Here is a 17,735-nt window from a genome sequence, read left to right as displayed (position 1 = left end):
ACTCGCAGAAGATTTCAGGGAAAATCTCTGGGACACATGCACAAAAGCAGCCCATCGCCTATGGCCAACCACTTCAACTCCCCCTCCCATTCCACCAAGTCCTGGGTCTTCTCCACTGCCACATCCAAGCCACCTGACGACTGGTTGAAGAATATCTCATCTTCCGCCTTGTGACCATCCAAAATAATGGCATAAATGTCACCAATTTCCTCATCCTCCTTTGAATGTCTGAGAAACGGCATCAGTAATTCATTGACAATGAAGTGCTGTGTGATAACCTGTAGATGTGTTTGGGACTACATAGCTCATGGTAAATTTTATCTAACCATGGGATAATGTGGCCTTTATTTTAGCTTCCAATTTGATTGCTCAGGTTGAATTGATCTATAATTATACCCGATTGTTCCTTCTGGGCTTCCTGATGGTTGATAATGAAAATGAAGTCTCTCTCTTCAGGCATTGTCCCTCTTTCCTTTAAATTTGCTGCTATCATTCATCTTTCCAAAACCCTTGACCTCATTATCTTTGCACCCTACTTTCCTCCTACCTCCGGTGTCCCTTTCCTCTCCAATACCTTCAAACGTGTTGCTGTTTCCCAAATCTGCTTCATAATTTCTGGAGTTCTATGACTGAATCCTAATTAGGTTACAGCCACAATATCAAGATCGCTCTTATCAAGGTTATAAAGATTATACATGATTGCGACAAAGATAACTCTCCACATCCTTCATCCTTCTTATCTGTCACCAACATGGTTGACCACACTAACCTGCTGGCTGCGAATGCTCTCACATTGTTTATTTTTATCCATCCAAGTGTAGTAAGGGAATCACAATATGGTTTGGTTTCCTGCTCATGCACCACTTATATCTGGTTTCCCTATGGGTCTGTTGGCCCACTCCTAATAACATGTTGCCCATAGTGTCACACAGTGTTTTCATGTGTATATCTGCAATATCCAGTTTCATACCACCACCTGTCTCAACTCCTCCACAATTGTTAACCTAACAGACCAATTCAGAGTTGTGATTTGGTGATTCTTACTTGCATTCATCTATATACATATATATGCACACATACTATTGATTAATTTTTCCCAAAATGTCTCTCAAATCCCTGGAGTGGTGATGCAGTTTTTTGGGACGTGGGTTTGGACAGAAAGCTATTATGAATTGGAGACAATTATATCCTGCATCAATAATCCACTCCATTGTTGAAGACTTATCAGGTTTAATTCATTACTGACTTTGGTAGAGGCCGGGTGGAGGATCTGCACACTACCCTCATAGCATTGTAAAACAGAATCAGAAATGGCTGGTGAAACTCAACAGGTCTGGCACTATCTGCCAGATTGATGTGGTTCTGATGAACAGTCACCAACTCGAAATGTTAACTCTGCTTTCTTCACACAGACGCTGCCAGACCTGCTGAGTTTCGCGTAATTCTGGTTTCAGTTCAGATCTCCAGCATCTACAGTTCTTTGTTTTATAATAAAACATATTCTATCTACAGAGGACACTTTTTAAGAAATGGAAAATGGGAAGCAAGTTAATTGATCTTGAAAGTTGTTTACTTTCGATTACACCCAATTTAGTTTCTGGAGGTTTTAAATTCTTTGTTTAGCGCAAATGGAAATTAGAAAAATTTAACTTATTTTCCATCTTCCTCATTGGCTTCACACTTTCAGATTCACTTGTTTTGCAGAAGTATAAATCTCTATTCGCAATGAACAGAGAAAACAATATTTTCTAAGATAGATTGAATATATTTTCCATTGCTATTATTGATCATTAGTTTTAAGCTAGCTAGGTATCAATTTAATCAGGTAACCATGAATGCATAAAACTGAATCTCTGGTGCACTGAAGTTTTGGCCACACTGCTCAGCATCAAAGGAGTTGAGGGATTTCTGGGTTATACTGACCAGAATGTGGTCCGTTATCCACCTGGCAACATTTGACGGCTCAGGACACACAGGTAATATTGGAGAGAGAAGTACATGACCATCTAGGGGCAGAGGAAGATGAAAGATCTCAGCTCCACAGCATTGCTACTCTTCATTGGAAATCATAACTCTTCATGATCATTTATCTTGCTCTAACTCTCTGGTAAGAGAGCAGCCGAAACCACAGAACAGTGATAACTACTTTGGGTTCTAGCCAGCTTTTCTGGGTTCTACAAGTACTCTGTCAGAGTCAGATTAGGACAGAGTGACAAACCCTGCATAAGTTCTTCAGTGTTGCACATCTTTTGTGTATATAGTGACAGCAACTCAGAAGAATGGCTTTGAAGCAAGAGCCTATTCCAGGTAATACAAAGCAATCAGAATACAAAAACAGGGGAAGAGAGCATAATATGGGGAATAGGTACTTCTAAAAAATTAATTGGCATTGGAATGCAAAATGTATGTAGCATATTAAAATACACTGGATATAAAGTTAAGAATATCAGTGAGTGGATGAACCTCTAGAAATGGAAGATTGCAAAGATGATCAATAATATTACATAGAAACATGAACATAGAAGATAGAAGACAGAGTAGGCCTTTCAGCCCCTGCTCCACCATTCATTATGATCATGGCTGATCATTGAGCTCAATACCCTAATTCCGCCAGCTCCCCATCTTTCCTGATTCCTTTAGCTACAAGAGCTATATCTACCTTCAAGCCATATCATCAAAACATCCAATGTTTTGGCCTCAACCACTTTTGTGGAAGTGGATTTTACAGGCTCACGACTTCTGGTTGCAGACAGATCTCCTTATCTCTATCTTAAAAGGTTTACCTCTTACCCCGAAACTATGACCCTTGGTTCTAGACCACCCCACAAATCATTAATATCCTTCTTGCATCCAAATTGTCTAGTCCTATTGGAATTCTAAAGGTTTCTATGAGATCTCCCTCTCATTCTTCTAAACTCTCATGAGGACAATCCCAAATGACTCAATCTGTCCTCATACATCAATTTGGTAAAACTTTGTTGTTCGTTCTCCATAGTAAGAACAGCTTTCCTCTATAAGGAGGCCAAAACTTCACGTAATATTCCAGGTGTAGCTTCACCAAGGTCCTGTATAATTGTAGCAAGATATCCTTGTTCCTCACCTCAAATACTTTTGATATGAAGGCCAATGTACAGTTTGAAATGAAAGATTAGATTAAATTCCCTACAGTGTGGAAACAGACCCTTCGGCCCATCAAGTCCACACTGACCCTTCAAAGAGTGACCCACCTAGACCCATTTCCCTCTGACTAATGCACCTAACACTATGGGCAATTTAGCATGGCCAATCCACCTAACCTGCACATCTCTGGACTGTGGGAGGAAACCCACACAGACACAGGGAGAATGTGCAAATCCACACAGACCATTGCCCAAGGCTGGAATCGAACCCGGATCACTGGCGCTGTGAGGCAACAGTGCCAACCACTGAGCCACCGTACCACAGACGTAGATGAGGATACACCTCAGATCTTGCCGACAATATTTAAAGAATTATGCATCATGCCACTGCTTTCCTAACTAACTGTTCTTCCGACTTCCATACCCCATTAGAGTTTAGTGTATTCTAAAATCTGCTGACTGCACCCTAAACTGCATCAGATCTTTCTTCTCCCATTGGTCCTGTCCTCATTTACCTACATTGGCTCCTGATCTGCCCAATCCTTCAAAGTTCCAATTCTCATCTTTGTATTAAAATTCCTTCTGCCTTCAACCCTTTCTATCCTTGCCACCACACAACCCTCTCTGAAAACTGTTCCATCAACTCTGGTCTCTTGTGCATTTCCTCTCATTTTGCTCCATTATTGATGGCTGCAACCCCAATTATCTAAGCCTTGCAATGCTCTTTCTTCTCTCCCTCTCAACTTCTCCACCTCTCTTAATTCTTTGAAGACCTTGAATAAAGCTATTCACGGAAGCACTTGGGAAATTTGCTGATTCAACCTGTCTGCTCCTGGTTCAAATCACATACTGTAGATCAAATCACAAAAATCAACATTTGTTAATTCTACAGAGTAGCAAAGTGTACAAAAGAAAATAAATAACTAAACTTTGTACAAACATTGGGTAAGCACAGCTGAATGGTTTTGTTTGCTTCTGTGTAAAATAGCATTAAAGATATAGATGATTAGCTAGAGATATGAGAGACTTAAGATAGGAGGAGAGACTTGAGATATTTTGGCCATTTTTTAATGGAGGAAGGAAGACAAAGGAGATTTAATAGTGCGGTAAAGAGTTATTAAGTTTTAATACTAAGTATGAATAGACTATTTTATCTGCATGGGGACTGAATCCAGCAGATCAAATTAACTAGCCCACCAATTTCATTGCAACAGTTGTTATCAGAGTAGAGATGACTGAAGTTTCTTAAATTATGGAGGATTTTAAGACGATAAAAATGGATATATGCATGGTGCAGAACTTTCACAAGTAAGTTAATTGATCAGTTACAATGAAATCTAACAACTTTGCCATCAGCAACTTACATCATAATTTTCTGGGATTCTCATTAGCAAAATAACTTGGACACAGCCATGGGGCAGGCAGACCAACATGCAGGCTAGTAGTGGAAAATTGCTAGCCTGTGTGCTTTCAGTCCCACCTCTGTTGCTGAAATTTGGCGCATGATTTTGAATCTTGTTGGACCTAAAATTTTAGACGTCAAAGGAATAACTGTCATGAAATCCGTCTCCTAAATATGAGATGCAGTTTAATTAGGATTAGAGGTTTTTCAACTTTTACTTTTTGTATCTCAGCATTGAATACACTTCCCTGGATGACAAGAAGGTGACGAAACATTTTTGTGACAAAGGCGCCTGTTGTAATGCTTAAACCTCAAATCTGAATATTTGCTACCTTTTAAGTAAATAAATCATTTAATTATTTCAGGTACAGGTCTGGAATTAAAAAAAAAACAAAATAGGTGGGTATTTGAAATGTCAAATGAATTAAATCAACTTTTTTTTGAAAAGCTAGTGTTTAATTTTTTTTAGAACATCTTTCTATTCAGGTAACTGCTGGAAAAATTGTTTTGAATTTTGAGCAGAATCAGCATTTTCTATTCACCAAGTGTATTAATCTCAAATGACTGATGTTCATCCCTTATTCCTCTCCTTCCCACAAATTCTTACTGTTTGTAAGTATAAAGTTACATCTAGCTGTGTCTTGCAGTTGCAATACATTTAGCCACAAATCTAAGGATCATAAGGCTGAATCAAATTTAATGAGAGTCATGGCCATATTTATTAGGATTTCCTGCAGATTCTGGCATCAATGTTGCAGATCTTACATGTAACATGCAGTCCAATATGTAAACTGGTATTTACATAATGCAGTAAAATATCCCTTGGCATTTCACAGAATTTCACACCAAATGGCATGAGGAGATATTATGCCAAATGACCAAAAGCTTAATCGTAAAGAGGTAGATTTTAAGAAGTACTTTTAAGGAAGGACAGAGCAGTGCAGCACTCGAAATGACCGATATTGGTCCAAACTAGAGTTCCATTTATAGAGTGCCCTAAAAGTTCAGCCCTGTATCTGTCATTTCCACGTTTTACTGATTGTTCCTTCTGGAGAGAAATCCAGAGCTTAGGGCGTTAGCAGTGGAAGGGATGTTGGAGTGATTTTAAAATGCAGATTGACAAGAGCCAGAATTGAGAAGAGCGGATATTTTGAGTGTTTTACGTCTGGAGAAAATTACAAAGGTATATCTGATTTAAAGGACCAATGGATCATTTTGACTTTGAATAACAGTAGATATCAATTCATCTGCTATTATACATTACTCACAACTTAAATCTTTCTTGGTTTCAATGCTGCTAGATTTCAGCACACTTAAGTAATGTATCAACTTATACCTTTGTGTTTGCTGAAATATCCAAGATTTATATGTATCATACATCATATACAACAAACAGTATCAACCATTAAATATTTTATCCATCTAAAAGTTGAAGAACAGTTAATTTCTACATCATTTCACTATGTCTCATGCAGTTTTTCAAATTAATAACAATTTACAATGATTCTCACCACCTCTTTATGAACTTCAAGCAAACCAGAAGAACAAAACTTCTTTGAGTAATGCACACTCCCATTAATTCACAAATAAAATGAACAGCTCTTAATGGCTTAAATTGTTAGTGAAAATCTTCCTTCTTGTCATTCTAACTCAATTGGTCAATAAAATTATTGCCTAGTCCTAGAATCTCCAATTGCATACACTTCAACCTTTGTGACTCAACTCTTATCAAGAACCTGAACACTCACCTTATTCGCTGATTGTGCGCAAGTTTACTTAATTTTTCCATCTTCTCTACTCAGGAAAGCATAACTAGTGTTTGTCAATTATCTTCGTCTGTGTATCAAAAGGTGGCTGTTATCAGAAGGTCAGTCAAAAAGGAGAAGCACAAAATATGTACTGTATCAGATGTCTTTCAGTTTGCGTGGGTGAAAAGTGACATCCCGCAAGCACTAACAGATCGTAAATGCTCTTAACATTGATTCTACATCACCTTCCGTTCCTGTACTGTATGATTATGAACTCTATGCTTGAAGGAATTTACCAGTACAGACTGTCTCAAATCATTGAACTCAAATCAGGCCTTGTTTACTGATACATTTGGTTAAAACAGCCAATAATCTTTATCACAGATATTAAAAGAAGATTTGGATTTGGTTTCAGAGAGTGATGGTAATGTTTCATTGCTTTTAACTTTGAATTTTCTCTAGTTTATATTCTTATCACCAAGATACAATGTGGTTTGCTCCCTAGAACTTCAGTTAAGGCAAACATGGAGTACATGTCCTTTGGTATATTATAAAACCAAAATTCCATCTCTATCACTGGATTCTCCTTGAAGAATCACAATAATATGGAAATCAATTGGCATCGTTGGTTTGGACATTTAAATGTTGACTCTTACTACTCTGTTATAATTCACACAGTATTTTTTAAAATGCTTACTGGTGTTAGTTTTAGAAATAAGTATCACTGGTCATCATTAGCATGAAGTAATAAGCTTAACATTTTTGAGTAAAAGTAATTTTATTGTTTTTCCAACTGATCTTCAGTATGTTTTCACAGAGTGAGTTTTTAAATCATTTATAAGTTGTACTTGCTGAGATACAGTCATGAATTAATCAAGCAGCAAGATGTGTATTCTGGAGAATGACTTTTGTGTCTAATATCAGGAATTCCTAGATAAGGTAGCATACATTTAGGTGCAAAACAGATCACCTATCAAGCTGTCCAAATAATTTGCTATAAATGTAATTTCAGAAGAGCAGCTCCTGTTGATGGGACCACATTTCATAGCAGTCATCCTTGTAATTTTTGTGTGACACCGTCAATTTGGTGATAGCTGTGCACTAGAGTTGGTCATTACTGAACTTTCACATCCAATCATTACAAACTTTCTTGCAATCATCCTTTGCTGGATTGAAATATAAATTTCAGAGGCAGATAAAGAGGCAAGTATATGAAATCATTGCAAGGTTTAGCTTCCAACATCTGTAAGCCTATTTTGAATAATTCACATAATACAATAAATATAGACAATATAATGTGAATATCGGTGCAATAAGATGATCATCTCTGTTACCGTGATTGAAAGATAGCTCAGAGATATGAAGTTGCAAATGGTTTATGTATAGATGCACTTCAGGAGAAATTGCCAGCTGTGACAATCTACGTATACATCAGATACAAAAACCTAAACTAATACTTTAAGAACACAAGCATACCCAAGAACCACAAGAAAATTTCTCAAGTGGCATAATACTATTTTGTCCAATTTCTGGCAAACATTTCATTCTGAGTATTATCATCATTGCTCGCTGGAGATTTTCTACTGAAAAATAAATCCTACAATGACTTTAATTTTGGAGCTATACAAACCTTTTAAACTGAGAATATAAACATTAGTTGAATGAGCACGCAGGTGTGTTTAAACTCAAGAACTCTGTCAAAAAAACTCCCTCCATACAGCTTCTATCACGGAAAGAAACACTTCTGCTTTCTGGTTTTAGATCAACCACTAAATTCACAACATAAGTGAAAAAACATTTCACATACATCATGTTTGGTCAAAACTTAGTCATGCCCAAGCAGCAACAGATACAGATGTAAAACGTAGATATAACTAAATGAATGGTTTTAGTTACAGGAGCACCTTCTGCCATACTTTAACTAGGTTTGAATTACAAATAGTGAAGCATTTCTGGATTAGAATACTTTCCAGATGGAATTTTCTTAACGTTTACAAATGACTGGAATGAATGAAGGAAGAGCCAAACATCCAAGTGTGTTGACAACACAAAATTACATAGTATTGTAAATAGTGGAGGCAGAAAATTACAATGGGAAATCAATGGATTAAATGAGTACCAATGAAGAAAAGAATAGGAACACAAACCAACAAACAGATTAAACTCCACATTTGGATTAAAAACCAGGCCTGCTAACATGTCTCCGTGAATCAACAACAAACATTTACTTTTCTCTCCTCTACAACTACTGCTAAACAAGTGTGTATATTTCCCAGACACTGCTTAGGAAAGCTGATGATCATTCGCTCCTTGGTCTACATATTCCTCTGATATGGGTTTGGGCTGGATTTTGGCTCTGAGTCCACCATTACATTTTCCCCGAGTGAGTTATCGAAGGTCAGCCACGAACCTTTCTTGCCACTGCTGCCTAGGGGAATACAGCATGACACTGATGGGACATCTGCTGTATCAGTAAGAAGAGGAGCCAGGATTAAGAGGAGACAGAATTATCCTGAAGATGTGAAGCCAAATTAAATCTTGGAATAAGATGGGACCTAGTGTTTGGAGGCCGTGGGGGAGTGAAGGGTGTCCAGCATCCAAGAGCCTTCAGCAGGTGTAAATTGGTCATAAATAATGGAGTGACGTTGGACCTCTGTTTAAGTGTAGATTTGCATAGTATCTATTATCAGGATGTCTGTTATTTGGGATAAGACAACTGAGCACTTGAACAAATAACAGCTGATCAAAGAGAACTAGCATGAATTTATAATGGTTGTACAGGCTGAGGATTTGGAACGTACTGACAAATCGCAGGATTACATCTTGTAGGTGGCACACAGAGAGTATCTCCAGTATCATGCTGGAAAGAGTGACTGACTAAGGAAGCTAGCTGAATTTTTCAGCATGTTCTAGCATTGCAAGAAACGTTAATGGTTTTATTTATGTGAAAATTCAGCTGACAGCATTTGACAGATTCTGCATACAAGACTTCCAACAAAACAGAGTAGATGGAACTTTCTTAATGTTTACAAATGACTGGGATGAATGAAGGAAGAGCCAAACATCCAAGTGTGTTGACAACACAAAATTACATAGTACTGTAAATAGTGGAAGCAGAAAATTACAATGGGAAATCAATGGATTAAATGAGTGGGAAAAATTATGCATGATGAAGGTAAATGCAGGGAAGTATGAGATCATTCTCTGTGCACCCGAGAGTTATAGAACAGAGTACTGTGGATAAACAGAGAGATTTAGGGACCCACCAGAAGCTAGTGAATAAGTAGAAAGGGTGGTGTTTAATTCTGTTGACAACTCTCTCACCAACTGTCTGTACAGCTTGCGACAGTAACACATCACCTCTATCCATGATAACCTGTTACACCATGTGTCAAGCAGTGGCAGCGGTTTCATGGTCTTCAAGGGGGCAAAAGTTCCAACTCTGAGAGCTGCCAATCAGAAGTTAGCATCTCTTTGTTGCTCAACTGTGCCAGAAGAATGGGTTTGAGCTGGTCTGTGTACTACAGCCCCCCCAATGGCAACAGACTCAGGTACAGTAAATGGTGACAGAGGCCATGGGGAGGCAGTAGCAGGGAAAGCAGGCAGCAAAGTCAGAGCGTAACTACCCATGGCTCCACCGTTCCCAATGCCAGGTCCCTCGATCAGGCAGAGACTGCCTTTGATTAAGAGACCTTTCTGTTTCCAGAAAAACATCGAGAAAACTCCAATTTTTTGTGCTCTCTGCATTGTGAATCCTGGCTAAATACTAGTGGTGGCAGGACGAAACCGTTATGAAAGTACTAGTTGCACATAAATTTCCTGCTGGGATGGACCTTCCTGCCACAGCTTTAATCAGAGCAATGGCTGAAGGTGACAGGATCTCCACTTGCCACCTGATTAACTAACCCAGTCACGAAACGTGCCATACGGGAGGACATTCAATTTTACCCCCAAAATAATTTTGAATGCCAGTAGAATGGTGGTTTTTATCTTCAAAGCACTGGAATCCAAAGTTGTGGGAGTTATCATACAGTTGTACCATTCTGTTTGATAGTATTGCACCCGAACAAAGATATATTAATCTTGAAGGAACTGTGCACAGATTGATCAAAATGATACCAGGCTTAAACAGATTAAATCTCCAAGTCTAATCACAGATGTAGCTGATTGAGAGGTGATTCAATTGAGGTGCTGAAGATGAATATCCTTGGTATGAGAATTCCTGATGAAGGGCTTTTGCCCGAAACGTCGATTTTACTGCTCCTCGGATGCTGTCTGAACTGCTGTGCTTTTCCAGCACCACTAATCTAGAATCTGGTTTCCAGTATCTGCAGTCATTGTTTTTATCTATGAGATTTCAGAGCACGAGTGTGTAATTTTAAATGCCATACCAGAACAATCAAGGATGGTGTCAGCAAGTATTAGTCACAGAAAATCCCTCAACAAACTGCTGAGGATAGTCAACTGAAAATTTCATAACCTTAGCTTGATAATTCTTTGGTTAGTTTAGATATATTAAGGGTTATAGAATCAGTGAGTCGACAGAATTAAGATATAAATCAGCCATTAACTAAATAGGGGAACAGATCTGTGGGGCTGAATGACTACCTTTTGATTCCATGCTCCTACGATCTCCCTTCCTACTCTTATAGTGAAGTCCTCATTGACATCACTGCATTTCTGAGTCTTTGAATGAAAGACTAAGATATTGGTAGTCTATGATGTCAGGGCTACAGTAAAACATTCTCCCTGTTTAAGTGAAAAAAGTAACAACTTACAGGTGTTATGCCAATACAAGAGTTACTGTCTTCTTCCAATATAACACAAACATATAACTATCTATGTCTAGATCCCATGTTTTTACTTACAATGGGCTAATGAGTTGACTGGTTTTATAAGGTGCACATGTCAGTTGAGATTGAGACAATGGTACTTGCATTGAAGGTGATTCTGCGCTTTGACCATATTGAGGTTGGCAGTGTTCCACCAAGTTTCCTCTTCCCAGAGATGTTGACCAAAGGAATGTTCATTGCTGCAAAACCACAGCAGCTGCTACCTTCCACACTTTAAATCTAGGGACTATATTTCAAATCTGAGGTCCCAATCCTCTAGATGCTAAGTTCGCCTAACCTATCTCTATATCCATATCCAAAAACAGAAATGGCTGGAAAAGCTCAACAGGTCTGGCAGCAATTTCTGTTTTTGTTTCTGATTTACAGCATCCGCAGTTCTTTCAATTTTTATTCGAAATCCATATGGTTGTAACAGCTCCCACACATCATCTGTTTTCGCCCCCATCTCTGGTTTCCATCTTTATTCCAATCGTTCTTAATTGTTGCTTTTCAACTGTCCTTTGGCCCAGTTTTCTTCGAGTCCCACCAAGGTGGAGGATCCCAATTCCACCATTCATTGCCTTGTAGGGCTGTGTTCATATAGCGTAGGAACATTCAGCATGGAGCAGCACGATAGGTTATGGCTGTTCAAAATTATCTCTGATCTTTGCTTTGCACTCTGGTAGTGCAATCTCTCAGTTCAATATGTTCTAATTCAAAATTCAGTTACCCTAGTCTGCATCATCATTAATGCATTTAAACAGGTTTGAAAGTTAAATTGAAATTTCATAAAGTGAGATTCAATCACAAGTTTTATGCATTTTACATTTCAGACTTCCAAGCTTCACCTCTAAGTGAAATATTGGGACTAAAAGTGGTGTAAATAGCCGTGACTATTGGAAAAGAAATAATAGTTTCTTCTCTTTTTATGGCCTTATCTACTTGCACTGGCAGATTTAATGATCTGTGTAACATCTGAAGTACCTTTATTCCTTGATATGCACTGAAACCCATTTGCTCATCCTATCAGTTTCCAAGTTCCTCCCTTCCAGACTTACGTGAATATTGAAGTTTTACACAGTGCAACAAATATTCAAGAGACCTGCTTATTGGAATGGCTCTCCAGATTGATCCCAACAGGAAAGTCTTGTCTTCAGAATTCCTGTCCTTCTCTTGATAACCACTTTAGTAGCTGAACGCATTATATTGTGGCAATATCCTGCCAGTCTTGGTCTTGTCTCCCGAGACTGACTCAACACCTCACTGACTTCCCCAAATGCCTGTACAAAATGCAAGGTCTGTTGTAATTGGTCAAAGGCTATTTTAACATTTATAAAATGGAATGTATTTCTATTCAGGAAATTCCATGGATCCACATTGAAAAGCAGCAGTCCAATGATGGTTACCCTCTAAGCTTTGAGGGATTCATCACCTTAACAAAATGTTGTCTAACAGTTACCCTATAATAGATAAACTCCACATTTCTCCTCGAGGTGGTTTGATAACATGTAAAGTACAAATCTTCATGGCAGCTTGGCTAATGTTATAAATTCACCAGCTCAGAAGAGTCAATGTCATTGCATTCCTAATTCTAATTTTAGTCAGTAATGGCAGAACTGTTCAGTTCCTTACTCTGAGCTGTAAGCCATTTTTCACAAGGTGGCATAGTTCATCCAGGACTTCCTTAGTCATTGATGCTTATAAGGATACACCACCTCACTCAGTCCCACATAGAGTTAATAGTTCTTAGAACTCTTATGAGTAATTAAATGTTTGCAAGGGGGTGGGGGCGGGGGGAAGGGGGGCCTTGCCTCTGGCTAGGCAATTAGTGGTAATCTCACATTATGTTTCTCTGGGAGGCTCAATGCTATTCAAAGGTAGTTGGCCACTAACGTAGAGAGCATAAAAAGCCTTTAGGCTGAATTACACCCCAAGCAGGAGGGAGAATTTTGGCAGTCCCTTCCAAAACCCATAGCCTCTGCCACCCAGGAGAACAAAGGCAGCAGATACTGGGAACACCAATATTCGCAGATTCCCCACCAAACCATATACCATGCTGGCTTGGAGTTATATTGTTGCTCCTCACTGTCCTTTCTAGTTCAATCTCCTGGAACTCCCTCTCTAACAGCACCCAATGCATACCTAAATTACACAATTGCAGCAGCCCAAGAACCTAGCTCACCACCACCCTCAAGGGCAAGTAGGAATGTGCAGTTAAAGCTGATCTAGATAGCGACATGACATTCTATGAAAGTATTTTTAAAATCCCACCTCTAAGCTGCTGGCCAATTGAAACTGGCAGCTTGCTAGAATCAGCAGTGCAACCAGTGTTGGTGGCCACTGCTGGTATTGCACATCAGGCCTTCACCAGGAATTGACACTGCACCCTGGAACCTTCACAACAGGTGAAAGGAGATGAGCAGGATATCGACCACAAATTAAGAACACTTACAGGACTGAATAATGGCAATGAGCTGAAATGTCTCCTCCAGTCCCAGTAGGCCTATCCCTCAGCCCTCCCACTTCCCCATCATGAGATCTAACGGCACCTCCCAGTGTCCTACTGCTCCAGATGTTACATAATGAGATGTAAGCAAGTTATAATAATGTAACAGGTGATGTGACTCTAACATAATAGGAAAGAAAACATCAGACCAGAATGAGCATGTAAGGAGAGAGATCTTCAACACTACACTGGTGAGAGCTGCATTTAGTCACCTCTAATGTACAGAATGTTGTGAGGAAATCCATTTCCTGCATTCTGGGAATGTAATTTTCAGAGATCAGAGTCAGTTTCAGGGTACTACATTTGACTTCTTCAAAATGTTAGTAACATTTAATTCTATCCTATATTAGGGAAGAAGTTTACTGCAAGGTTTTCCGTGGGTCTCTCAGGACAGTTCTAGATTAACTAAAGAGGAGAGAGGTAGACTCTGTATTAGGACCAGTGCAATTAGCTGTGCTTCTGGGAAAGTTGCTGAACGAGACAGATTCTGTGCAGAGCTTTCAGTGGAGAATTTAAAGCAATAGAATGGCTGTGTTTTTTGAACTCTGGAAGCAGCTAAAGATTCTGATGTCCTAGGGAGCTCAAACTGCGAATGTCTCTGGCTTTGTGTTGGATTGGGGGAGGTAGGGGGATATTGGGCATGGTTTTTGATAGATGCATGGGGGTGTGACTTATTCCATTTGCTATGTGATGTGCACTGGGGAGTGTTCAATCATTTTATTACCCATGTTTATCACATTCATTATGGGTGTCAGGAATAAGTTGTACATCCATAGAAGATTGTATTATTATTTTAACAATTATAATAAAGTTTATTTATTTTCCTAAAACTGTGGAGTCTTATGGCTTTATTCTCTTAGTAGGTGCCCTGGATCTTACACTTTGCTTAAAAATAAAAGTTACTGAACCCGAGCCAGATCATAAACCAAATTTGGCAGTAAGGTCTGGGATTCTAACAATGTAAATAAAGGAGCGTTTCAGTATAGAGCCTTACTTGGAGATAAGGAGCAAGTGGTGTCAGGGACAGCCTATGTGCAGTTACCCTAATCTGAGTTACTCCAGACTGATATCTCAAGCTTGGAGATAGCAGTCTTAGCTTCAAGCACAAAATATCGTTATAGGTTTTCCTGCCTGTCAGGCAGCCAGAATGTCAAGTGGCAAACCCTCAATAAAATCAATTGCAGTAAAATATGCAGATTCTTTTTTTGAAGCTCATATTTTTGGCTTTTGTGATCATAAGGTCTTCCCCTCCATTCTAAATGTGTTTATCAGTCAATATCAGGCAACAGTCTATTCCACAATTCAATAATTCTGCAATATTGACATGGAATCCTAACATTATTAAATACATTTTTTAAAAAAATTAAAGATTGCATGAAGATGAATGAACGGATAAGGAAAATGACTAAACTTTTGTTGAATTTGCTTTAGTTCAACAAGCTAACGGAGGGGTTAGTGACATGAAAGAGAGGGACACAATATGGACTTGCTAGTCAGTGTTTTTTGTTGAATTCTGTTCATGAATTTACATAATTTTGTCAGAACATACAGGATTCCTGCAATACTTCAATTCTTTTAGAACTGCGAATAGAATAGAATCCCTACAATGTGGAAGCAGGCCATATGACCTAAGGAGTCCTCACTGACACTCTAGAGAGCAATCAGACCAACCCTTTCCTTGTAACCCTGCATTTCCTGTGGCTAATTTACCCAGCCTGCACATCTTTGGACGGTGGGAGGAAACCCACGCAGACACTGGGAGAATGTACCAACTCCAACCAGACAGTCGCCCGAGGATGGAATTGAACCTGGGTCCCTGGTGCTGTGAGGCAGCAGTGCTAACGACTGAGCCACTGTGCTCTCCTCTTTTATGACAACAAATTCAGCAATTTTGTAATAGTTGAGATTTTAATCAAATGACCTGGCCATCCGGTGTGACCTAAATTTGAAACTATCACAAATGATTGGGTGTATAGCCACTTACTCTTGTGACTGTAATAAATATAGTTAAGAGCAAATACATACGTAACACTATTCTCAGAAGGAATTAGTCATGCGAAAAATATCAGGAGGGTGAAATTAGTCTATTCTAGTAATCCAAAAGAGTCTCAGTGAACTGGCAGCCCCACATCAGATTTTCCTCTCAGAATCACAGAATGACAATTCAAATTCTTCTCAGAAACTCTTCTCTAACTCATTATTGGTTGCTTGGTTCTGTATTAAAAGAAGATGTTATTTCCCAAGTCAATAAGTAGTGCAGTGAAAATTTATTATTAATTTGCCACACTGATTAACCCCACTGATGTAGACCAATTTAAATGCCCTCAGACACCCAAATACCATTTACAGCAGAGCTATTCCTCAGAGGGCCATGTTTGTATTAAAAAGAGATTGAATGCTGCTTACAAACGCATTTGGCAATAGGTTAATGTTTAACACACAATGTTCCATACAGTTAAACCACTTCAATGATGCAGGTAAATCCTATGTGGATTACCTCAGAAGATAAAGTGAACAAGGACCCATTAACACACAAGTCATTCAAACTAAATTAATATAAAACTTAGATCTTGTGAATCCTTTTAAGACATTTTTTATATAAAATTAGGAGCGCTTTTACCAATTTTGAACAATGTACTACTCCCAGTTTTATGCTGAAGCGCTAGCCCAAGCTTTGGAACGTTTAACGAACCATGGGTTCCAATATTCAAAAAAAAAATCACCGAATCATGGTTCACCTCCTACATCCATGAAGGCTCCTAGCAAGAATAATTCACCGACTTCCACTTACTTAGCTTTTCCCCATAGACCAAAAGGTGCTTATGTAATTCCGCCTTTGAAAGCCACAATTCAATCTGCATCCACCACCAGTACATTTCAGATCTTAACGACATCTTTTTTTAATTACAAAACTTTTCCTAATGTTGCCACTGGTTCTTTTACTAAACACTTTATTTTGGTGTCCATACTAAAAAAACATACAAAAACTGGGATTGTCTGACAGAGATCTCACTAACACAGATTCCTCATCCATGATTTGAGGTCCTGGAAGATACTTGACATTCCCCAAAATAAGACTTGGTATGTCAGAGGCCCTAGTCTAGTTTTGAGATTTGTTCAGTCAACCTGTCGCATGAGATTATTCCAAAATAATTTCAAATGCTCAATTAAAGTATTTATGTTGGAAAATACACCAACAGATGGAAAATATTAACATTTTCCTCCAGATTCCTACTTTGTAAGATACACCATTGGAATTATTCAAACATTTGGGTTAAACATTCTCACATAAAATCTAAATACTATAGATGAAGGAAATCTGAAGTAAAAACAAAAAATGCTGGAGAAACCCACCTGATCTCGCTACATCTGTGGAAAATGACGCAGAGTTAATATTTCACAGCCAAGGACTTCTTTGGAACATTTGGAAGAAAACTCATAATGGATTTGAAATGTTAACTTTGTTTCTCTCTCCACACTGCTGCCAGAACTGCTGAGTTCCTCCAGCATTTTCGGTTTTTATTTAAATGTTCTGATTATCCTCTAATGCCTGTTTCTAGTATTAAGTACTGATGGATGGTAATATTCCAGTATGTGACAAGCTTGTATGTTTTGATATGCCTTTGAAATAGTGTAGCCTTAATTTTCTTCTGCAGTTTTTAATCTCTGTGAAGGTTAGAATAAATGTTCGACAGATTTCCTTTTCTGTGAGTGCATGAAAGCGTTATTAGCCCTATTATGTGCCAGTATTGCTCAGTTGGCAACTATCTAATCTTGAGTCAGGAAGTTGAAGTTCAGAGATTTGAGCATAAAAGCTGACATTCCAATACAGTTATCAGATCCTGTTGCTTTTCAACTCTTTTCACATTTCCAGTCTTTCATGGTGTAAAACTAAATAGCAATCACACCACTCCCATTATACACAAAAAAAGGTCAAATAGATCAGTAAAATGACACTTCAGGATCAGGGAAAGCCACAGCTATATGTAACAGCAAATAAGTTATCAGAGGTTTTCCTTCATGTTTGAGGCACGAGTTCTGTACACCTTGTTTCTGTCTTGGGGATATGCAATCTGTCACATATTCACTCACTTTTCCTGCAATGAAAATTAAAAATACATACGGCTG

General features: G+C 38.5%; 1 protein-coding gene across 7 annotated transcripts in view; it reads right to left on the bottom strand.

Moving 5' to 3' along the window:
• blnk (B cell linker) overlaps window positions 1–17,735 on the bottom strand; it is a 211,709-nt gene that overhangs the window by 98,636 nt on the left and 95,338 nt on the right. For 3 of the 7 annotated variants that reach the window (XM_087998994.1, XM_087998992.1, XM_087998995.1), the window contains exon 1: window positions 6,270–6,475. The exons of the other annotated variants lie outside the window; for them this stretch is intronic. Coding sequence is in view for 2 of the 3 variants with exons in the window: in XM_087998992.1 (XP_087855118.1) it covers window positions 6,270–6,310 (41 nt within the window). In the remaining variant the exon portion in view is untranslated. Of the gene's footprint in view, window positions 1–6,269; window positions 6,476–17,735 lie in introns of those variants that run through there. 7 annotated transcript variants of the gene reach the window in all.

The sequence above is a fragment of the Chiloscyllium plagiosum genome, unplaced genomic scaffold, assembly GCF_037043375.1.
Source record: "Chiloscyllium plagiosum isolate Xiang-an unplaced genomic scaffold, Cpla_swu_hap1 HiC_scaffold_22, whole genome shotgun sequence".
NCBI lineage: Eukaryota > Metazoa > Chordata > Chondrichthyes > Orectolobiformes > Hemiscylliidae > Chiloscyllium > Chiloscyllium plagiosum.
The sequence above is the reverse complement of the archived record's forward strand: the minus strand, read 5'-3'. Positions and strand labels throughout refer to the sequence as shown.